At 35.9% G+C, this 26,130-nt stretch overlaps 1 protein-coding gene across 1 annotated transcript in view; it reads left to right on the top strand.

The window, feature by feature from the left end:
* Nucleotides 1–22,354: 22,354 nt before the first annotated feature.
* LOC120539176 (chloride channel protein C-like) overlaps nt 22,355–26,130 on the top strand; it is a 58,293-nt gene continuing 54,517 nt past the window's right edge. The window contains exon 1 of the mRNA XM_039769005.1: nt 22,355–22,682. Coding sequence (XP_039624939.1) covers nt 22,504–22,682 — 179 coding nt within the window. The 5' untranslated portion in view covers nt 22,355–22,503. The remainder of the gene's footprint in view (nt 22,683–26,130) is intronic.

Raw genomic sequence — 26,130 nt, 5'->3', positions numbered from 1 at the left:
AAAATTTTGACTGTTTCCAGTCTGTCCTTCCGCTGCCTGACCACAATGTATACATAAATAATACATTTTCAAGCCCACTTATTGTTCAGAGTAATAGTAGGCCAGAGCCTGTCGCAGGAGTACTAAATAAAGCAATAGTAACAGCTATGTTACTTTCTAACTAAAATTTAAAAACACAAGGAAAATTTATCAGCCTACTGTCAATAAAGTACCAGCCATTTTTAATTGAAAACAAAAATGTTAAAGGCGATATTACTTGTAGATTAAGGATATGTATACCTTTACTGACAAAAAAGTATTAAGGAAATTATTGCATTGATTCTTTCATGTACACTTGAATGACTTCTTCATTGACACCATTTTGTGCTTTGCAGGACACTCATTACTTTCTAACAGAATTACTGAAGAAGCAGTTGCAAGGTAATGGTGTCAGGGGAGTCGGGAACAGCTTTCCATTTCACATGTTTTTTGGAGAAAACACAATAATATGCACAAAGGTGCATTTTAGTGGGTCTTTGTCTGGAAAATATGTCACATTTTAAAACAGCACTGCACTTCTCAAGAATGATACAGAGAATTGATTTTAGACATGTGTATCAGATTACATGAATGAAACAGCACCGGTAAACAATGAAATGTGAATAAGCCTTTAGGAAGCAATATTTCTTGTTATCTAAAAAAAAAAAAAAATGGAGCCTTTTCCTTGTGTGTATTTTTGACCAGTCATTCCAATGTTAAGTTGATTGGCGTTTATACATTGGCCTTTATGTTGAAAAATAAATTGGATTAAGCAGGTCTTAGAATATCATATTATGTTGTTAAAATAAATATTCAAGTTAATGGTACTTAGTTTTTCAGCTGTTTAAATAATCTCATTGTATATAGTATAAAGTTTAAAGTAAATGTTTAAGTCTTAATACTTGTTACATTATTAATTTAGATTAACAAAGGCTTAAGAGGTTGCAATAGTATGTTATTTCTGCTATAAGTACAAATATTCTGAAGCTTTAAAAAGGAATATGAATATAAACCAAGTTTAATTTACTAGTCATTCTGCTTACTGATAAGCTTGAAAGAAAGGGGTTTCAGGGTACAGTTTATGAAGGAACTAATCTGCAACAAAGTGCAGCACCAACTTCTTTTAAGTATACTTAATCAAATTATTTTTATTCTGTCATTGTGAGAGGCGCTCAATAAATGTAACTTATCATTATTATTATTATTATTATTATGTACAAATGAGGGAATTTAATTTAGTTATGATTTTACACAGTTTTAGAATAACCGTTAAACTTAAACCTCAAACTAGCAAATAATTAAAACACCAGTTGCATTTGATTGTGAATTTAAATGCAAGACCACCAACTAACCAACATGCCTTATTCTTTTTCTTGAAAATAAGGATAAGAACTATACAGTTAAAAATTGTTAATTTAAGTGTGATTATGTATACATCAAATATGTAATTAAAATATATAATTAAAGTTATTGCAGTGTTCACTTACTCTACAAAGAGATAGATATGTTATGTAAGGTCAAACAGTTTTACTGATGTGTTTTTTTTTACAGTATAAAACATTCTTTGTATTATTTAAACACAGCTGATTGGTTCACATCTTTAAAAGGAGTAAGGAAGAAGATGGCATAACATTCATTCTATTTCAGATGCCAAGGAGGATAACATACTGTATATAACACCACTAGCTTTTTAAGGATTTTGTAAGTAATTCAGGTTTTATAGAAGTCATCTCCTCTCGCACACCTACTCTCATTCACCCTTGGTTAGTCAAACTAATGTGTCATTTTTTGGGATGTGGGAAAAAAGAATTAAATCATTACAGAAAAATCTATAAACATGGCTTGCCACACTTCTAGAGCAGCAGCATTAATAAATGCACAAGTTCAAGCATTATTTTCATTCATCCATTTTCCTAACCCTCTTATCCAGGGCAAGAGAGGAGGGCACCTTTAATCTATCCTACCAATCACAGATTGCAAGGCAGAAACAACACCTGCCATCACAGGGCAAACACACTCACACATAGAGACAAATTTAGTATCACCAATTCATCTAACTTGCATGTAATTGGAAACCAGAGTACCCAGAGGAAATATGCAGAGAACAATAAAACTTCACACTGGGAGCACCTGGAATGTGAACCTCAATCTCCTTACTAAGAAGCCCAGCACCACAATGGCATCCTATTATTTTCATATTGACTAAAGTTTTATTAAAATACTGTTCCTTATTTTTCATTCAAAAATCTCACACTTTTGTGTTACAGTCAATAAGTTCAACATGTTTTTTTCTTGATTATGAGAAAATCTTTGTTGTTTATCATACCTCCAGGTCTTGTCCAGATTGTACCTGTAGACTGATCATTTGTCAAGATTGCAGATTTGTATTCAAAATGTAATGTTTCTTTTCTTAAAGTATTCACCATGAGCTTTATCTCTAGTCAGAATCATGATGCTTTGATAAAATATCAACACAAAAACTGATCTTTCTGATTGTATTATTGTTCCCACACCCTTTATGGTAAATTTGATTTTTTAGTTTTTACTCATATGCATGATTTGTAGTTAGAAAATGCAAGGAGACATCTAGCTATTGATGTGAACAAAAGCTCTAATCTTCTATGAAAGGCTATTGTCTTAAAATAATTTCTTAAAAGCTTTCTCCTAGTTTTATGTATAATTAGCCATCAAGTTTCTGGCATATATTATTTGGCACTGCATGGATTGTTCTGTACTTCTTCAAACTTCTGCAGGTCTTTGTTAAAAATTTTAATCTTTTCTTCTTTTTCCATCTGTTTATCTGCTCCTCCACTATTTCTGTGGATGGTGAGCAAAAATATCATATCAAAGGACATTTGGTTTGCATTACTGGACGGAAGTTTAGGACATTAGCTCATGTCTACTTTTATGTTCCCTTGAATATAAATCCTGATAAGCATATTTAGTTGCCTCATATACACCTACCTTTTTCTTTTTTTTAATAAAATAACACTCTTCAAATCAGAAAAAGGTTCCTAAAAACCTTTGTCTGAATTGTAGTTTTAAATGGCTGTGAGACATGGATCTTAGGAGGCAAAAAGACTAAATTAGCTATGGTGCTAAACAGCTATGGTGCTTCCAGCATATGATGAAAATTAAATGGGCTGATAAAATAACTAATGAGGAAGTTCTTCTAAGACTAGGTGAAAGGCACAGTTTATGGAAAACTATAGTTCAAAGGTGAGTCCAACTTGTGGGACAAATACTGAAACATAAAGGGCTCCTGAAATTGATAATGGAAAGACAGGTGAAGGAGAACAGAGGCAGAGGAAGACCATGTTTGTGATATCTTGAGCAAATAATGAAAGATATATAATGCAGGAACTACCAAGAAATGAAGGGGAAGGTGGAAAAACAAGTGGAGTGGAGAGCTACTGCAAACCAATCTCCAGATTGAACACTAAAAAAAAGACAAATAAAGATATACCTATCAAAAATCAGAGATCCTCTGGTTGCTCACTATTCCATGTTCTGATAAGTAATTCACAGAGAAAGCTTAGTTTTCACACAGTAAATGGTTGAAATAATTAACTTTCCTTTCTTGTGTTTTAATTGGCAATACTGTTAATTATATAGCTTCTCACATGCTCTTCTTCAACTAATTTCAAAGTGAGATTGATTCATTGTCCTTTCATTCTATTGTCACTTGTTCACACTTACTTCTACAGGCTCTTCACAATTTAGATTACTGCAGTTTAGCAGATACTAAATACTCCTGCACTCTACCATACCTTATTAGTTGGATTTGAACCACTGTTTGCAGTGACTTTTTGACAACCTAACCATTAACTTGCGTAACCAATAATATTCCTCTTTTGGTAATGACTAGCAAAACATGCAAGTTCACTCACCTTTCATGAGACAAACAAAAATCAATCAGAAAATGGGATGTTGATGCCTGGCACTCAGTTTAAAAGCAGTATTGAAGTAACGGACAAGATCCCAGTTAGAGCAGATCTGGACCAGAGATCTTCTTTAAGTCCTTACCTCTTTGATCTGGTTACAGATGTGTTGAGTCACTGGAAAAAAGAACAGTTCCCCTGGTGCATGCTTTTTGCTGATCACATTGTGTTGTGTAGCACAAGAAAAGAAGAAGTTGGAAGAATGGAGACGGGCTTTGGAAGATAAAGGGTTGAAGATAAATAGGAAGAAGACAAGATATATGAGCATGAGGGTTAATGATGATCAGTAATTCAGAAGTTAGCCTGCAGGAAGAGCTATTGAAAAGAGTGGATACATTTAAATATCTAGGATCAGTGGTATCCTGAGACTGAAAATTAGATGCAGTTATAAACTATAGAGTACAGTGTGGATGGAACAATTGGAAGAAGATATCAGGAATATATTGTGATCGAAGAATTAAGGAGAAGGTCAAAGATAAGATTTTTAAGACATAAAACCAGCAATGACTTATGGAGCTGAGACATGGGCAGTAAAGGCCACACAGGAAAAGACGTTTGATTTGGCAGAAATATTAACAATGAATACGTGGGCAAAACAGTGATGGGAATGGAAGTACAGGGGATGAAAAACTAAGGTAGGTTCAAAGTGTAAGTGGATGGATAAAGTAAGAGAAGAAAAGGAAAAGAGTTTGACTGGTGCAGGACCGATCTGTTTGGAGAAGGTTAATCAAGCACACTAACCCCACATAGAAGTGGGAAAAGATGAAGAGAAAGAAGAAGAAAGGATAAGGTCATATCCATAACAAATGAGCTATTATTCTGGGAATGTCCACCTGCACTTAATTAGTGAGTGAGCAGTTATAAAAACAAACAAAAAAAGTTACATGAACAAACATTTAACTTTGGCAGTCAGTATATTTACTTTTCTGTGTTTTCGAGGAACAGATTTCATTTTTAACCAATTTAACTATAAAATGCAATATTATGAATTCCCTGCAATTGTTTTTTGCAAGTCTATTTTTGCTCTTGGAATGAGTTCAGCACCATTTCTAGTTCTCAAAATAATCAAATGAAAATATTTTCAAAAAAAATTATAGCAACCACATCTATATTTTTAATTAATGCTTTACAGTATGATGTCCTTGTCCTTTGCCAGTCTTCTGCAATTTGAATTATGTTCATGTCAGGATCAGTATACTACAGAAGTGCCACATAGATACCCAGTTATTTATCACCTGCACATATATGACACCTAATTAATGTGCCTTCTCCCAGTTCAAGTGTCTTTTCAACATATAACTGTTTTACAGAAGATTTATCACTCTGTAAACAGAAGCAGTTTTTCTTCTACAATATGGCATTCCAGAAAAATGTGTAAGTGGCACCACTTGTAAACACCAGGTTTGTGCCTGTAACATGGCCAGTAAACACCTGAATAATTTCCCTTGTACACTGATTCACAGTAAACATAAAGCTCTTTTTCAACAAAATTTTGCAGTCTGTATGGAAAAAATTTAGCAAGACTTGCACAGATGGTCTACACATCATCTCATTTTAGCTGAAAGAATTAACATTGTCAAGATGAATATCCTTCCTAAGCTTCTTTTTCTATTTCAAAACATTCCAATATACTGTACATTAATGAATTATATTTTAAGAAATTAGATTCAACCATAACCTTATTTATTTGGAATTAAAAACATCCACATATTCAAAGGTGACCATACAAAGACCTAAGGTGGAAAGTGGCATGGCTCTGTCTACCTTTCAGTTTTATTACTGGGCGGCAAATACATTTTATAAAAACCTGGACATGGACACAAATAGATGAACATACACAGGCTTAGTACGCAATAGAAATAAAATCCTGCAGTACTTCTCTTTATTCCTTGCTTTGTACCCCAATAAGTACAAGTCATTGCCAATATACTAACAACCCAATTGTGCTTCACTCACTCAGAATATGGAACCAATGTAGGAAGTATTTTAAAATAGCGAAGCTTTTACCTGTGGCACCTCCGCATGTGAACCACCTTTTTCCACCTTGTCAAACATACGCAGTCTTTAATGTCTAGAAAACATTCGGGATTAGATCACTTAGAGATCTGTACATAGACAGTGTATTTGCATCCTACGAACAATTACACTCCAAATTTAACTTTCCAGCAACACATTTCTTTCACTACCTTCAAATTAGAAACTTTGTTAAACTAAACCTGCCCAATTTTCCTCACATCCCACCTACCTCTATGCTGGAAAAAATATTGATCAGTCTTGGGGACACGGACATCAACTCCGTAATCTATAAAAACATTTTAAAGTCCCTCCCTTTCAAATATCCAAGAGTAAAGTGGGGAAAACGATCTCTCACTTAACATATCAGAAAAATAGTGGAAGGTAGCAATGCACAGAATTGACTTGAGCTCCATATGCGCAAAGCATACAATTATTCAACTTAAAATTATATATCGAGCACATTTGTCTCATTTAAAATTGCCCAAAATGTTTCCCAGGCAAGATCCAACCTGCTAACATTGCAATCGAGTTCCAGCCTCAATGAACCAAAATCTTTAAATGCGTATCATACAGCCTTGGTGTCACAATCCCTCCTAACCCATTAACAGCTGTTATTGGGGTACTTCCAGATGGGCTTAAAGTGGAGAAGGACAAACAAATTGTAATTGCCTTTACTATACTATTGGCACGTAGACTTATCTTGCTCAACTGGAAGAATCCTAACTCACCTGTTTTGAGTCAGTGGATAACTGATGTTATTTATTAATTGAAATTGGAAAAAATCTAATTCTCACTTAGAGGATCTGTACAAAACGTTTTCAAAAGCTGGCAGGATTTAATCAATAAAATTTTAGCATAAGCATTTAAATTGAGGAAGCAGATTATTGTTCCTCTTTCTTATTCTATTTATTTTTTATTATTTTACCTATTTATTTATTTTTGTAGTTTAAAGTTTTACTCTGCTGGCCTTGCTCTCTTTCTCATGGGTGGGAGTTGATTTGCTGTTGTTAAACTTGACTTGCTTATATGGAACATTATTTGATTTTAATAAAATCAATAAAATGCAAAAAATATATATATATATATATGTTTTGTTCCTGAAATGTTGATAAGTTGTAAATGAAGCAAATTAAGAAATGTTTTAGTCAAACAGCACTAAGTTACCATCTCTGGAAATGTAAGGTGAAACATTATTTTAAATAGACATGATAGAAAATGAGACAGAAAATTGATCATGTCGGGAGAAATAAGGCAAAAATACAATACAACAGTAAGTGTAAAGGCTAACTAAAACTCAGCAAATTTCAGTTCTAACCCTGAATATTTTCTTTCCTGCTTATTTGTGAGGATAAAAAATAAACTATAAATATTAAAACCGTCAGACGTTGAAATCCTATTCTTCAGTCACCTCAGTGCATCTTTCTCCATTCTCTTCCCAGGTTATATTTCGCAGGTCTTGCAGTCAGGCTGAAACGCCGATATCTGCAGTCCATTTCCCTGTCTCTCATTCCAGCCACCTCAGTCTGTCACTGCTGGGATGCTCAGAGCCAGATATCAATCATCCTGCCACCAATCTGCAATGCAGCAGAGTCCCTGGAGTGATCAGTCACTCCCGACTCCTCCGTAATTCTCAGTAGGAGCAGGCCTGCAGCACTACACCTACCCAAGGAGCCTGAGTTATATCGTTTTTATTTTAAAAATTTCCTAAAATAACCTCCCCACATCACATGCCTGGTTCGAATCCCCATCACTGCCAAAAGAGATCCTACTCTGCTGGGTCCTTGAACAAGACCCTTAACCTGTAATTGCTCCAGGGCTGCTGTATAATGGCTGACCCTGCGCTCTGACCCCAAGGGGTATGCGAAAACTAACAAATTCCTAATACAAGAAATTGTAAAATGCAAAATAAAGAACAAAAAAAAAATATCTGTCACCATGAAGTGTCATTTTCAGTATGGTGAGTTTCTAATACTGCATTGCTGTTTACAAAACAATACTTTAAAATAATAAATTAAATACACTCTGAGATAATTGAATATTAACAGTACGACAGTATTCTTATGATCAACTATGGTGCTAATGTTGCCAATGAATATCTGTTTGAAATAAGTATTGCTCTTTTGCATACTTTTGTATTATACTTTTGCATAATGTGAACATACTCACATGAAATACACTGTGACAAAGCCAAGGAGGAATGTCAACAACTATTAATTTTCACATTTTAATTCAGATTCCAGTAACATGTCATCTGCATTATCTTGGTTAGGATGATCTCTAAAAATAATAAAGCAGACTCCCAGCTTTGTCCTCAATGCTCCAGCCTCATTTACTTTTATTTTCTATCTAGTCATGCATCTTGCTTTCCCCTTATTGTTAGGTCAATTACATCTTGCCTGAAGAAGGGGCCTGAGTTGCCTCGAAAGCTTGCATATTGTAATCTTTTTAGTAAGCCAATAAAAGATTTCATTTTGCTTGACTTCTCATCATTTATTGTTAGAAATCCTATTTTGTATTATCGTTGTCAGTACTTGCAGTGGGCTTTCGCCCTGCCCAGGGTTTGTTTCCTTCCTTTATGCCCTGTGTTGGCTGGGATTGGCTCCAGCAGACCCCCATGACCCTGTAGTTAGGATATAACGGGTTGGAGGATGGATGGATGGTTGTTGTCAGTACTTTTTATAATTTTTAAAATTATTTGATTCACTACAAGGATTTATTGCAACATATGCTTTACAGATCAGCAGCACATGAGGCATTTAATGAATTCAGATTAAATGCACCTTCCACTTTCTATTGAACTCTCCATTTATATAGTAAATCCTTTTTTGTCACTCTTTTCCCTAAGTGGTATAACCATCCCTCATAAGTGTGCATCTTTTGCTCTTAGTCCTATTAATTAGTTAGTTAGTTGTTGATTTATATAGCGCCCTTCACAGACAAAAGGTCACAGAGCACTGAACAGCAAATACAGTACAAATACAAACAACAATTAAAACAAAGCATAAACAAAAACAATAAAAATAATAAATAAGCAAATGAGAATAGGAACTTCTGAGAACACAAAAGACTCAAAACATGAATGAATGAGACCACTAGGTAAGATGGCTGGAACAATATTAGCCCGAACAACCTTGCCAGTAAAAAATGTAAGAAAATTATTACAGTCATTATCAGGAAAAACCTGAGTAATAGATTGAGGTGGACAAATAATATTGTGAATAGTATCAAATAGCACTTTGGGATTATGTTTGTGAGTCTGAATAAGATTAGAAAAATAAGATGTTCTAGCATCCCTAACCAAAGAATTAAAAGAAGCAAGTAAATCCTTTAAGTACGAACGATAAACTTCCAGATTAGTAGACTTCCATAGGCGCTCCGCTATTCGACAGGCACTCATGAGATTACGAATGGAGTTATTTTAAGAGGAGCAATCTTATTCAAAATATCAATACAATGGTCATTAAAACATTGAACTGCTAACTCAACATTATCAACATTACTGCTGGCATCAGATGCCACAAACAAATAAACAAACTTATTAGTCACTGACTCATTAATGAAACGAGTACGCCTAGAGTTAACACAAGGTGACAACTCTGAATTTGAAGACAAGTCAAACAAAACACACTCATGATCACTAAAGGTTACATTACAAATTGTTATTTACAACATACTTCTCTTCTTTCTCTCCAAAGTCCTTCATTAACAGTTCGCATATCAATAACTTAACTAGTGTGCATTCTGCAATTTCTGCAAGGCATCTGTATTTTCTTGTTGTTCTAACAAATGTACAAATATACTGTACTAAGAATATTCATAGATAATCAAGGTCCTATTTGCTAAAGTCATGCATGACACAGAATGTGGTTAGAAGTTTCTGTGTTTTTACTGGATTAATGCTAAAGAGGAAAATTATGTTTGGAAATTATCAACAGAAGACACTTTTACCAATGAGCAGACCAATCGCTGTGTGCAATGGATAATTGGACGACTACCTTATATTCCTAGGTAAATTTTTTTAATTTCACATCATTCTCAGACATTTATGTGTATATTTTGTAAAAACAAGCACCATTATACTCCACATAATTAACTGCAGACCACAGCTCTACATACTCATGCATCATCAGAGCTGGTGATTTACTTAGACTATAAGAAATATTTTTTGTTGCCCTCAAATTGCCTTTTATTTATTTTTATTTTCACATTATCTGTCTTTGGAAAGCTTCCTCCTTACATTCTTGAGGTTCACAGATGTATTTAATAAAAAGCTGCTTCTGTGATCCTCCCTTAATGTTTCTTCTTTTAGTAACACATCGATGGATGCCCTTGAGCCATCAAGTAACACCTGCAGCACAGATTTTTTTCTTTTGTGAACTTCAAATTTATAGGCGTTATTTATAGACAAATCACATACTAATAGAAAAATATTTTGTGGTTGCCAAGTCCTTGAATTAAAACTTTTTGGTCTTAAAATAAATAGCTGCAGCAATCCAAGTCATGCTAAGGCACTCAAAATCTAGACATTTTCTAATTCCTCTAGTTACATTGTAAATTTGCAGTAGTAATGGGCATAGTAAAGATTGCCTATTATGTATGTTATACATACAGTACAATCATGGCATTCTCATAACATTTGGGTTACAGGCAGACCCAGTCTATTCCACCTAACAGGATACAATCAGATACTTGACAAAAAGCAATTATTTCTGTAGGTGTGTGCAGCTAACTGTTGGAGGTCAAGCAACATCACAATCCAAAAGCCTTTTTGGGTTCTGTCAGATTAAAAAGATCCAGCTGATGTTTTCTATTTTTCTCAACAGACTTTTCTTTTTCATGAAAGCAGCACTATGTACATCTGTAAAATATTCAGCAAAATTGTGTTAATTTCTAAACCTTGTTTTGCAGATGTGGTAAAAGCTTGCAATAAAACTGTAATCATCTGCATACCATTTGACATGCCTGAATCATAATAATCAGATGGGTTAGAACAATTAAGTATAACTCCAGAATATATTTTTTAATTTTAGAAGTGATTGTGTACCTGGACATTTACCAGATTTCCCTTCAGCCATTAAGACCACATACAGAAATCTCATTCTAATAGGATTTTTTGAATGGTTATATGAAATGAAAAGGGAATATTAAACTGGGAGAAAAAAGGTAGCTAAGTCGTGTCATTTTCTAACCCACTTAATCCAGTCAAGGGTCATGGGGGCATGACATAGCATAGGGTGCAAGGCAGGAACAAACCCCTGGACAGGACACCAGACTATCACAGAGAGACCACACATACACACTCCAGAGCCAATTCACTTAACCAGCATGTCTTTTGACTGTGGAGGAAACCCATACAGTCACGCGGAGGACATGCAAACTCCACGTAGGCAGGACCCAGAATGCCAACCCTGGTATCCATATTGCCAGGCAGCATCACTACTACTGTGCCACAGTGTCATCCAAGGTAGTTTAGTGCTTTGTTGTTTTTTTTAAAAGTGGTACAACCCTTCATAAAACAAAATGTTTTGAAATTAAATATCAAAAATGAGTAAAAGGAAAAGTGAAAAATTGGGCCACTTTAGCAAAAACAAAATCACTTGGTTTACTCATACGGCTGTAATTTCCTGCACAAAATATAGTCCATAAATTGTCTAAAAATTGGGGTTTATTGTGTGTAGATTAACAAAAACAGGAGGAGCACCAAAAAGCTTGATGTCTTGCCTAACTTAACATCAGGACAAGTTGAACTTTACATACTGTATATCATATGTTAGGAATTTCTCTTAGACTGGATTTATACTTCACGCAACGAGACGCCTGCTACAGCAGACACTCCTGCTACGCAAGCGTTTTACTGTTTATACTTGCGCAAGTACTTTACATAAATCTGGAGAAATCCACCGGGTTGCAGTGCGAGATATTATCACTGTGAGAACAGGTTTGGCTTCGCTGTGTTGTGAATTGCCTGGAACACCCATTAAATTCAGATGACACCTTACCGCAATATCCCTGAAAAGTATGTTTAATGATTAAATCCATCAATCCAGGGATGTGTCCATTCCAGCAAGCATTGGGCGCGAGGCAGAAACAATCCTTTCGGGGTATCAGCTCATTGCAAGGTGAATACAAGCACTCATATACACTAGCATCATTTTAGTGTCACCAAATCTGCATACCTTTGGAAGGAAACCGGAGCACATTGTGGAAACCCAGCAGGAAAACATGTAAATTCCAAGCAAGGAACAACAGCGATGTGACTCCCTGGGAGACAGCAGTGCTACCGCTCTGTCACCGCGTCACCCCCATGTGTGTAATTATTAACAGTATTCATTATTTAAACGAAATTAACAATTTATCTGTAAAATGTAACATACATTCTTTAATGCATTTCATCAAGAAAGTGATATCAGTTATAAATCTAAGGATTCTAAATGTACAGAGAGTTGGAATAGCATACAATTAATGTGTTCTGTGTGGTGATCTATTGCTGTTTACTGCTACTGTCAGGTCAGGAGGAAGCCCCAGAAAAAAAAGACAGCACAGAAGATGGTATGCAAAAGTTTTAAAATGTATCTGCCATTACAATCGGGAATATGCAATGTGTGAATATAAAAGCACCACGAATGCATCTGTATGTCAACATTTTGTTTAACCACATCGAACCATTCATCAAACATCGAAGCGCGAACATCGATCCTGGCAAAGCGGCATTCTGTCACATGCAGATAGTAAACAGAGACTCTGACATCACGTTCCAACTTTTAGCACACTGCACCCTCCGCTCCCCCACTTTTTGCTGGTACTGCAACTCGCTCATGCATTGAGTTAATTACTGAGGACCTGCACAGAGGACGCCTCAAATGAACGCTGGGAATGCGTGGTAGTCATGTTTGTGTTGTGAGTGTGAAGTATAAATGAGCCCTTACTTGTGAGTCAGGAGGCACTAGATAAAAAAACTGAAGTGATTTCAAAGCATTCATAAGTAACTCTTATGAACACAATACAATATCAACACAGCATTTGTGTACAATGGGAAAAAGCACACATCAACATGACATAATCCACTAAAATTCATATATTTAATGAAATATTCTCTTCCAAGATTCTGATTGTGCTTGTATTGTAGTAGAAAATGGAGTGCTATACACAAAATAACTTTACAAATACACTTTGATGTTAAAAGTTGCAGGTACCCTCCAACCCCAGATAGAAAACTGGGGTACGAGAAAGCATATCTGGATGATCACTCTAGTTGTATTCTAGAAATCTCGCTCAATTCCAGTATGTACTATCAATGATAACAGTGCTATGTATTCCATGAGGAAAACATGAAGCAAGCTTTAATTACTACTAGTATTTAAACATTATAATACACCTAAAAATTACGATAGTCAAAGAAACGAAAAAATACCGTTAGCAGTACCTACAATAAGCAAAGTAAATAAAATAAAAAGAAAACATATTCAGACTTGGAGACTCATTGGTGATTTTTTGCTGTGTGCTGCACATGAAGATTTTTAGAACTACACGCCAATGCGTCCAAAATGATGAAATGCAAAGAGAGACTGGTTATATGGGTGCTAGAATGATAAACAAAGGGCTGAATATAATGCAGTAGGTCATCAAAATGCAAGGAAGACATGCCAAAACATTTGATTTGCATCTGCTCATCACCTTCACTGCTTTTGGTCAATAGGTCTGACACTCCACCTTCTCCTGTCTTACTCTTAAAATCAGTAATAACAGACACAACTCTTCTTCTGTCAGAAGAGTCTCACATCCTCTGCTCTGACATTGTTAGCTATTGACATTGACCAAACACGGTCACTTACTGACTAAGAGACTATCAATGCACTGATCAAATGGACCATAACAACTACTGTATACATGTGCTTTGGTTGCTTACTGTGTACATTTTGCCATGCGGTCTGCGTCCAGGCTTCACGCAGTTACGTATAAACCAGGCTCAACACTACATTCCCACATCTTCAGGATGCTGCGTTCAGTCTGGAAGGAGTGTGCACATTATATCAGTTTTTAAATACCTGTGTATCCACGGCTTAATAGTAAAGCGAAGCAATTAATAGTTCAGACAGGAGCTTGTAAATATAAAATACCAGGTCTAAGAACCGAGACCAGGGGATCACCTTGATTAATTCAAAGTATTTAAAGTAACTTTGGCCTCACTCATGGTGAGGACCACTGCAACTCAACACTTGAGTGCACTCTGTGTTTGATTAGGGTTTTAGAGTGTCAGTTGGCACCTTACTTTCAATAGATTTTCATTCTTTTTACCAGAGCAGTGCCAGTACCATGCTGGTTGAAAGAAATGTTAAAAGGTCATTTAAATGCAAAAATAATTCAGAGCTTGAATGGACACTGAAAATTGACAAACTTAAGAAAAAAAGTATCAAATTAAGTCTAAAGTCCAGGTAGACTTTACTATCGCTGAATGGAAAATTGACTTTGTCTTGTGCTCTACAATTCTTTAATACAAAATCATCAGACAAAAAATATACAGTAATTAGGAGAAGTGCTCACTTGAAAAACAAATATACTTTACAGTTTTTGGTAAGCTACTCTTAATTCTTTGTATATTTTTGTATTACAGGATTATATTACTTAACAAATTGATGAAAATGAAAGGCTGAGTAAGCACATCTGACTTTGTCTCTGCCATTTCCCTGGCAAAGATGACAAGGATTTCTGCCATCCACATTTCAATTGCCGTGAAAGTCAATATTACAGACTGTACTCATAAACAGCAAATCATGTGAGAAAAAAATATTCATTGTGACTTCTGGAGGTGATCGTCCAGCACTGAATCCTGATGTTTTCCTCACATTCCAATAATTGTCCACTCTTAAAAATAAAGTTGCCAGAGTAGCTAGCAATTCACAGCAATGCCATAGAGGAACCATTTTTGTTCCCAAAAGAACCATCCATAGGAAGATTTCAGAAAGAACCTTTATTTATCTAAATCCAAAACAGGCTCTATAAATAGCCAATGTCACACATGTGCACCTGGGGATCATCTTCAGAGTTCAATCAAGATAAGTAATTCTGCCCCAAATCAAAAGGAGGTGCTGTTGATAACTGCCTTTTCTCTTCCACCTGCAGTTCCAAGAAGAACCCCAACAAGGAAATGTGAACCCACCAACAAATCAAGAGTAGGCCCCATGACATTAAAGGAGGTGTACCTCATTGTGGACCTGAAATCTCTCCTGGACAGAGCTGCTGAGTTATCTGAAGGTTATACTTGCATGCTAACTGCTGTAAAGGCTGAAATTGGCCTAATTTTTGCTTGTCATGCCTGCAGGGAAAAAAATTTGTTTTGTTCAAATTAAACAGGTTTGCCTGATTTGCTCCCTATTACTTTGGACTCTTTGCGTTCATTGGGCGATCACACTGACATATAGATGATACAGGGTTTGTAAAATACCAACAGATTCTTGATTTTTAAAGGACTTCATATAATAACTTGTGCTAAACTTAAGTTTTCTTGATCTGCTAGTATCCTATTAGGTAGCCAATTATAAATGAAAGATTTCCATTTTGTCCATCTATTAGGTACCTTTTTAAAACCCAAAAAAACAAGTCTGAGACTTGTGTATCAAATAATAAAGCACAGTCTTATGCAGTTGAAGCATGTAAAATGAGCTTCCATTGTAAGATATTCATGTTGTTTATCAGTAAGAGATAAAGAATGTTAATGTTTGTACCTACAGCAAATGCTGTCCAGCCCATCTGTTTAAATTTAACACAGTATGTGTGGAAAGTTTGTTTGTTGATGGCAGCCGTCTGTGTTAAACATAAACAAAGTATCTATCTGATATTGAGTATTTACTGATGCTTTCTACACTACATACGAAATAGGAATGTAACTTGAAAATAAAAAAAATTGAAAGGAAGTAAGAATAGAGCTGCACTGTAGAGAACAAGAAACGTTCAGGCAAAATGTTAAACTCCAATTACAAAAATGCTGCTTGAGCATAAAAATATTATTCCTCTAAGGAGCCTATTAATAAACCCAGTTAGAGTGCATGCCTCACCAAGAATACATAGTATTGTCCATATACATGATACCAGCAGAAGATGATCTACTGTATATTCATTTTAAGTTATCATTAAATAATTTTTATTCTACTTTCTTAGGTATCATGATTAGAGTGCATAAAAATAGTTACTGAAATGCAAAACTAAAATTAGCTTATTTTCTCAATATATGATAACCTTAACTGTGTGCTAAAAGTACAAAGCATGACAGCTGAAGGACTTACCCTTGAATCACAAGCAAAGCCTGTGAAAACAGTAATTAATAAAATATTAGGTTGGAGGTTCACTGCCATACTTATTGCTGCTTGCTTGCAAACATACGCATTCAAATTTCAAGCAGGTGCCCCACAATAGTGTTAATCCTTTCCACCATTATTTGATCCGGTAGTAGGAATATACAAGGGCTGGCACTCCTAGGTAAGGATTCAAAAATGTTTGACATCACCCTCTGCAAATTCTGTTAAAAACTCAAATTCAGGAAAATTAAACTTCATAAATAGCCTTAATTACAAAAGATGATGTGAATGAAAAGTAATCTTAAATGAATTTCAGTTGTTACAATACTCACAATACAGAAACATTAATGTATTACTGTAAAAACACAAAACAATATGGTTTAAATATTACACTACAGTAACACAGTGGTTGGCATGACTATCTCACAGCTGTTCTTTTCTCAGACATTTTACTTTCCAGTGTAGAATTTGCACCTTCTCCCAATATTTGTGTGGGTTCTCTCCAGCTTTCATCCACCTATCCATTTTCAAACCATTTAATGTAATTTATTGTCACAAGGTGCTTGAGCCTGTACCAGCAGAATCTACAGTCAGGTAGGAAGTAACCCTGGATGGGGAACCAGTTTATGACAGAATGTTCACACTTGCATTGTCATTCAAACAGGGTTGCCAATCTTATTTTCAGATAACAGTACTGTACTTTCTTTTTTTTTTGGAACTTAGCAAGTTAAAAAAAGTGATTTCTGAAGATAATGACAAAATCAATAACTGACTGGCTACCCTGATTAAATCATTTCAGCTTACCTTTCAAAACTAATTGATAAAGTTTGAATCAAAATAATAAATGAAGATACAGATTGAGCAAATTTTTGGAATCTACAAAGTATATTGCATTACTTTAATAATTATAGTAACGTGACCTGTTTATGTCTGTGACCTCACTTTTCGAGAAAATACTAATCCACTGCATATTTACCCATCTTTCTATTACCAAATACACATTATGTGGTTTACAGTCACCAGGGGCTAATGCTTAATTTGGCAACATTTGACACAAGGCAAAAACAAATCCTGGACAGGATGAAAACATGTTGATATGAGTTCTAAGTTTGAGGAGTGTCACTCATGGGTGTCGGAGGACTCCTCTAAGGGCCAGGGAAAGGTATGCAATAACCGGTCAAGATAATAGTGGTGGAACTACTGCTGGCTTTGTCCTGTTCTTCTTCTTCCCACACAGCTCCAAAAAGCCACCCAGTAAGGGAATTTAACCCCACCCCTTCTGGAAGTTGTGTTATAAAGGAAGTGCAGACTAAGAAAAAGGCATCTTTTGCCAGCAGACTTGAACGAGCTGCACAGTGGAGCACATGACCCTCAAAAGTACTTTAAGAAGTAGGAATCCCTATTTTTAAATAGCACATTGGCATGTTTTTTCATTTTTTTTGCCTTGTGATGATTAAAATGGACAACCCAGTTGGAGTACCAACATTTCAACTGTTTCCAGTCTGTCCTTCCACTGCCGTACCATACTCTTACTTGAACTGCTGCTAAGGCTATTCATATCCATTTTAATATATGTTGTAATAAATAAATAAATATTAATACATTTCAAGAGGTTCTTACAAAGTATTTCCTTTCCCATTGTCTTCATAGTGTCTTGCAATGACAGTTGGTGTACCATGAGAATGTTGTTGCCAATAATGAACCATTTCTAGACCTTCACAGAACATGACCAATGTTGGCATCCGGATAACCAGCTGAGCTTGGAGAGTGGAATCTGGTAGTAATACTTTAATAATTGTATTACTAAGAAAAAGCCTGTAAAAATGTGTATACACATAGCATGACATTCTCAGACTCACCTAACCTAGTACAGGGTCATAAGGTATGGAACCCAGCACAGGAGAACTGGGCGCAAGGCAGGAGCAAATAAATATCAGTTAATATCTGTGCACATAAATGCCATTTTTTATGTGTTCAAATTTAAGCCTGTGCCTTATTCCATAGCAATGTTTATTATTTTAATTATAGCAAATGGCTATTACTTCTTGAAACAGGTGATTTATAATTTAATATCTATCCAACTATAAAGCCCTATTTTTAGCATTCATTATTCCAGTGTCCTAATGGTAAACTCTTAGCTCATCTTTAATTAATCATATTTAAATGCTAACTAATTATTAGAGAAACCTTTATGATTACAGTAGCACAGCTAAACCCACTATTCTGTTCAAAACTTGCATTCTTAAAGTTCACTTGTGGGTTGAAAAAATGCCCAAACCAAAACAGAATTCTCAAGAAATGTGAAATGAAGGTTGTGCAATGTGATGGATTGAAAAGAAACTGAAGATTTCATACAAAGTTGTCTATGAACTGTCTAGAAAAAAAGGGCTATATGAGTCTGACCAGGACATAAAATGAAGGGGAAGGCCTAGATACAATTTTACAGAAGTCCAATAAATAAAATGATTATATTATGACAAACAACAAAACCCTCTCAAAAATACACCGGAATGACTAAAAAGAAAGCAAGCTTTCTCATGATTTGAGAAACAGATGCTTTACAGGTCCTCAGATGCCTGCTTCCTTAATGCATGCCAAATTCCTTTTTCATCTACATTGATGGATTAAAGGCCAGAAGTCCACTTGACCATGAACATGAGAACTCTGAATACAATGAGATTATTACATAATTACATAATGATTATTTATGTTAGGTAGAATGCCTAGAACGGGGCTGGATGGTCTCATGGCCTGGAACCCCTGCAGATTTTATTTTTTCTCCTCCTGCCTGGAGTTTTTTTTTGTTTTTTCGGTCTTCCCTGGCCATCGGACCTTACTTTTATTCTATGTTAATTAGTTATTCTCTGATTTTAATTCTTAGTCTCTTTTCTCTTTCTTCATTATGTAAAGCATTTTGAGCTACATTATTTGTATGAAAATGTGCTATATAAATAAATGTTGTTGTTGTCATCTGCATTTGGGATGCTGTTTTTAGAGACAGAATTTCAAAGGAAAGGCCAAATCTGAAACTGGCAAATGAAACGAAAAGTTTTAAAAGGACCAAAGCTTGGAATGACCCAGATATCTACCATCAAACATTGATGTTCTTTTTCCCTTCCATCCAGCCATCCATCCTCTTCCGCTTATCCGAGGTTGGGTTGCGGGGGCTGCAGCTTAAGCAGTGATGCCCAGAATTGCCTCTCCCCGGTCACTTCTTCTAGCTCTTCTGGGGAAATCCGAGGCGTTCCCATGCCAGCTGGGAGACATAGTCTCTCCAGCGTGTCCTGGGTCTTCCCTGGGGCCTCCTCCCGGTTGAACGTGCCCTGAACACCTTGCCAGGGAGGAGTCCAGGAGGCATCCTGATCAGATGCCTGAGCCACTTCAACTGACTCCTCTCGATGTGGAGGAGCAGCAGCTCTATTCTGAGTCCCTCTCGGATGACTGAGCTTCTCACCCTATCTTTAAGGGAAAGCCCAGACACCCTGTGGAGGAAACTCTTATACACTTATATTCGTGATCTTGTTTTTTCGGTCACTACCCATAGCTCATGACCATAGGTGAGGGTAGGAACGTAGATCGACTGGTAAATTGAGAGCTTTGCCTTACGGCTCAGCTCCTTTTTTACCACGGCACACCAATGCAGAGCCCGCATCACTGCTTCTTCCCCTTTTTACCTTTTTTTTTTCACTGTTGCACACTCAGCAGAAACAATTTTCCAATCTTCTTCCCTTATTATAACATCCACCATACTAATCTTTCTAAGGAACCTTCTACTATTCAAACAACCAGCATCCCCCCAGATTGTGTTCCAGTTGGAGTCCCCTCTACGACTGTATGACATTCTGGAGCCCTGTAGGTGACTCTGCCTTCTTCACACCGTCTAATAAATAATATAACAAGATTTGAAAACTGACTTCTCTTTTCAACCTGAAATTTTTTGAAAGATCTATATGATATTACCTTTAAGGGTGGTATGTATACATTTTTAAATTCACAGAATATTTCTCTTCACACATTATTTCTCCAAATTGTGAAATATATTTCAAAGAATGGGGATGGGAATTAGGGTTGGGCCCCTGCTGGATAAATACATGTTATGTTGTGGAGAACTGGGAGGTCCCCTTGGATTTCAAGACCTGGGTACAACACAGGCCAGGAGTGAAGGCATGCCTTGGTCACAATTCAGTAAAGAGGTCCTCCATGGATAGAACATAGAGGAGGTGTACATTATACATTGTTCATCAACGAAATATGTAATAAATTAAAGAAAACCACAATTCAGTGTCTAATGGTTTTGATCTGAACCCTCCAAAATTTGGCAACATTGTAAGATTACAGATCAAAGTGTTACATTCAGATCTGATTAAACCTATCATTTTTATAGGATGTGCTACAGGGTGAAATTATATTTATAACCAAAATTCCCTAATTATCTGTTTTATTTCAAAATTTTACAGTTTACAGTTTCCTCTAAAACTGTGTTTTGCAGTGACCATCAGCAACAGCCAAGTAACAATGAAGAACAAGAATTGATTTACGGCAAGAATGTTTTACTTATGTGCATATGTATGTAATATGTTCAAGAGTAAAGCCCTCCATTAAACTAATAAAATTATTTCCTGGCCAAAAAACAAACCAATAAATATTGCATACAAAAAGGTACTTGCATGATATTCCTTATACATCCAAATAACCTTCAGTACTATAACCAAAGCCCATTGCCTTAGAAAATTTCCTGAGCTAATTAAAATAAACTGCATTTTGCTCTTAGCAGTGTAATCAGCTAAACAGGAGGACCCCTCAGTTACACAACCAGCTTTATTCTGTTTGCACACAACTATCAGTGTTTGTTCAACGTAACACAAAAGGAGCTGCATTGTCACTTTAGTTCTTTACATCAGTGCATTGATTTCTTGCTTAATCTGAAGACATTGGTAATAGCAATCCATTGTGCAAAAACTATAAACTTGAGTTATCTTTAATGTGATTAAGGAGTTTATAGAGATCTACATTATCAGCATTATTGTGATGTAGAAAGTAAGGTTTTTATGAGCACAGACACCTTACATTCAGTTTTTAACCTGTTAGTATTAGTTTTATATTAGTCTGATGGTTCAATGGACAGCACTCTGTTGTGTCAGGCTGCAGTGCATAGTCAGTTCAGGTTAACTCCTGGGCTGACATGGCTCCTCTATGAAGTTGGTATGTTCTTCCATGTTCCCTCTGGATGTTTAGGAGTAAAGAATGGCTGATTCATGATACTAACTACAGAGCTGTACTTTCCCTGCACTGGATATGTGTACTAATAATGGTGAGTGTATTTTAGGATATTGTCTTATCTTGAGAAATAGAGTAGGAAATTGATAGTTGTGGGTATGATTTGAGGAGGATATCACTTACAAATGCTTTAAGGGAAAGTGCTTTGAACTTTGTAAAGGCACTCATTTTTCAAACCCACTTATTCCATTACAGGTTCATGGTGAGCCTTTCTGAGTAGCCTTCATCACAAAGCAGGAGGAAAGCTTGGATGAGATGCCAAATTCACCGGATACAATCCATCACACTGGTATAATTTAGATTTGCAAATAAATTTAACTTCTATATCTTGGTTGTAGAAGGACACCAGTGTAGACAGAGAAAAAACTCACACAGACATGGCGAGAATGAGCAAACTCCACACAAACATTCACCTGACTGGATTTGAACCATGGACTCTGGAACTGTGAAGGAAAAGTTCTAACCACTGCCATCCTGTAAATTACTTATCATGGAAAAAAATAAAAATATCATCAAATAACATCAGCTCTGTCAAAAGGGAGCTGCAAACTTTTCCTATCACACATAATCAAGCATAACCAGGCCACTGCAGCTGAAAAGGGGTGTTTGCAATACACTGTAGATGATCACTGAGTTTCAGGTTTCTTGACTGGTGTGTTCCAATTTCACAGATCTTGAGAAATCAAAATGTTGTGACATTCTTTGTTTTTGGTTAAGACAATTTCCAAAACAAAATCAGCTGGCTGAAGCTGGTTGATGGTGGTAAAGGCTTTTGGAAAGTAGCTTGGCTTAGGTCAGTAGAAACGTTATATAGGGTTACAGTGTCACAAAATATCAGTAGCTGTGCTCATCCAGCAGCCTGTAAATCTTTTGTATACAGAAAGGAAATCGCCCATCTGAACTCAAAATCATTAACTGACTTTTCAAGTTAAGTAAAAGACTCTTTCAATTTATTAACCATGAGTAGTGGCAAGCTAAACAATGGTTTTCAGGACTTTCCGGATGCTGGAAAAAGACGAAATGCTAATTCTAAATTTACTAAAGAAGACAGAATGCGACTGGCAACGTTTGAAGGCTTGGATTTTGTTCCTTCACACAGCAAAGTGTATCAAGCATGGCTAAAGAAAACAGGTTCAAGGTAGAGAGAACATTTTTAAATCTACTTTAAGAATTCATTTAGAGGATAAAGTTAGCAATAGATATATTAGAGCTTGTGTATTATAAAAATTATATAAAATGTAGGTTTTTTTCATGTACAATGATTAAATTTGTTTTATTTTAATATTTATTTGTCAAAAAAATAAGAATAGCAATAGCTGAATATTGTATATAAGAATGTATAGATATGTATGTTTATGCATGTGGGTGGCACTTCACCTGGGTCTGCTGCCTCGTAGCTCCAGACTTGCAGGTTCAGATCCCAGCCAGGTCACTGTGTTTGTGTGTTTCTGAATTTGCATGTCCCCACTGTGTCTACTTAGGGCGAACCGCCCACATAATAAAAGCCTGCTTATTAGATTAGCTAACAACTGGCCCACTACCATGAGTATGGATGTACATGAGCATACCTTGTTATAAACTGTCAGCAATTCATGGGTGCTTCCAAGAACATCCTTCATGGCATTGCCTAGTACAAAGTAGAGTCTTTCCAAGAAGCTGCTATGGGGGTAATGATGGATTTGAAGTGCAGATCAAAATTAAAGGGTGAAATGCTCTCAGGGCATGTGTTGTGCAGGTCCGTGAAATAAGAATTATCTAATGTGCATTTTCGTTCATCTCCATGTGGACATTATGCAGCATGCCCTACTTTCTAAATATAAACTGGACTGCTATGAATAGGGGCCACAGAATATAATTTATTTTACTGTTTTGCTATGTATGCCCTGTGTTATGAAACTATGCAAATAACTCTTAATTGGAAAAGTAAATGTATGAATGTGCCCTTAATGCCTTTATATGAGCTCTTTCTGCATTCTGTCTGGAGACTGTATATCAGCTCAGAGTGTGGATGTGTATTTGTGTTGTGTACTATGATAGCCTAGCAGTGTACCTCAGGCATTTACTTCTTTTTGCTGCCAACGTAACCTCGGCAGACTCTGTTTCCCTGCCTTTTTTTTGTTCCATGTTTGATTTTAAACACTGTAATAAAGAAAATATATGTTTCTATTAGAATTATTAATAACCACTACACTACCATGACACCATTCACTACTTGTTAAAGGTTAATTATAATAATCTTAACATAGCCTGTTTTTACTTAAAAAATAACGCAGTATAAACATTAACTGCGGTGGGCTGGCGCCCTGCCCGGGGTTTGTTTCCTACCTTGCACCCTGTGTTGGCTGAGATTGGCTCCAGCAGACCCCCGTGACCCTGTAGTTAGGATATAGCGGGTTGGATAATGGATGGAGGGATGGAAGTTTTGATCTACCCAGTTCTGGATGCTGCCTCACACTCTTATTCTAACAGAATGCACTTCTGATTCCCAAAGTCCTAACCAGAAAATATATAGGTGGTTAATGACGTTTATTATTTTTTAAAATTAATTTCAAATATATGCATTAAAGTAAAAGAGGACAACAGACAATGCCAAAAAAACACTTTAATATAATATATAAAAAATAGTCTAATCAAAAATACAATGAATATAACATTTCAAAGAGAGAATTAAAATGCATTAAATAATAAAATCCTGTCATTTCCCAATTCAGAAAACTATTTGAAAAATGGCTCTTTTTAAAATATTTCCCAGTACAGATTAAAACACCAGCAGTAAAACAGTAACAAAGGCAGCAAAAGCCTGACAAATTTATTTTACAATAACATTTATGAATTAATTAATGAATAAAGAATTGGGAATAATCAGGTCTGACATTATCTAACAGATAAGCAAATATCCTTCCCCAAAATAATCTTATTTTAGGATAACCCAAAAACATGATCTAGCTAGGCCAGAGCTACATGGTAATGTTCACAGTTTCTGATATTTTTTTAATAACTGTAATCTAGAAAGATGTAAATAATGCATAATTTTAATCTGGCATGTTTGGCACAGCTTGATGAAGAATGTTTATTATGAACAAAATAGTTACATCAACTGCTGAGATAGTAATAAGAAAGACCGCTTCCCAACATTGCTTAAGATCCTCTACATTTATTGACTGATAAAGTCAGAAGTGCCAGTATTGTCCTAATCACTCACTAAAACATATTCATACATATATGGTGATAGAAGATTAGGAAAGTTGGGAAGTTTATGTTTAACAAGTTTATGACTTGTTGAAGATATTCCACATAGTTGATGAAAGGGTGTGAACACATTTTGTACATAAAGATCACTTAAGGTCTAGGTAACAAATAACTTCAGAAAATTAAATATTGTCTATATTATGGAGTGTTAGACTATGAAATTAGCTATAAATGGATTTGCAGAGAACAACATATTTTAGGTGCATGATTGTTAATTATTGATTCCTGGAGTACAAAGAAGAGAATACACAGAGGAAATAATCAACATTTTCTTAACAGTTAGATTTTTTGTGAATTACCTTGAGATATTTTGCTAGAAACCCAGTTCCTGGGATGACCAGTACTTTGACCCAAAAAACAGTTCTGGGCACGTTTACTCTCTGTGGCATTGTAAGAAATGGTTGAGAGAATTCTATTTCTGCCATCCAAGGATACTAAATACATGTACGATTTTGTGTATGATGTGAGAAGTGTTTCACACTTTTACAATACAAAATCTGTAAGAATGATGTCTGATACTGTGTGGAGTTATTGCTGTTGTTCCTCCAAGTCTGAGTAGAGGGCTCTTCCGGCATTGAAGTGTATACTTGATGTTTCCTACATGTTCCTTTTTCAAGGGTGTGGTGTGATGCTTCCTTCTTTGGCTCACTGTTAGGCTCTTTCCTGTGTTCTCTACAACTTGTTGGTAGGGCTGCAGTTCAGTCATTCACTTTGGATTGCAGGTGGAGGTGCAAATGGCTTTCTCTATCCTTGTTAAATCTACTGCCTTAACAGGCCTTGTGTGCAACTGAAAGCCTAACAAAACTGGCAATGCCCACTTTGTCTTATAGTGTTTAAATGGCCTTCCACTGGAGGTTTTAGTCCAGTCCCTAACCCTAACCCGACTCTTTAATGAAATACTAGTGTATCACCATAAATAGAGTACTGCCAATAATTTAGTACTACTTCAAGCACTGAAAAAAGGGTTAAAAACAGAGCTAGAAATAAAGAAGAAAATGTTGTAAAATTAAGAATTAATTAGAAAGAGTCAGCTCTCTCCTTTTCGTTATTAGTCTTACATATTTTGATCTTGAAATAACGTGGCCCAACAAGGAAGGGGTCAACCCAGCATGAAGGACAAGCCTGTTGCAGAGGCCTTTAAAAGATTGACTGTCTTTGGGGATGTAGAAGAAAAACCAGAGTTCTCAGAAAAGAGCCCACATGTGCAGGCGAGAAATGTACAAACTCCATGTGTCCAAGGACATGACATGAAGTCTAAGGTCAGGGTGATGGAATCTTGAGAGAGAAGAGCTAACAGCTGCTCTGAAATTATTCTCTCTGTCCATCTTGCTTTTGGG

The sequence above is a fragment of the Polypterus senegalus genome, chromosome 11, assembly GCF_016835505.1.
Source record: "Polypterus senegalus isolate Bchr_013 chromosome 11, ASM1683550v1, whole genome shotgun sequence".
In the NCBI taxonomy this organism is placed as follows: domain Eukaryota; kingdom Metazoa; phylum Chordata; class Cladistia; order Polypteriformes; family Polypteridae; genus Polypterus; species Polypterus senegalus.
Note: the sequence above shows the minus strand (reverse complement) of the source record. Positions and strands in the feature narration are given on the sequence as shown.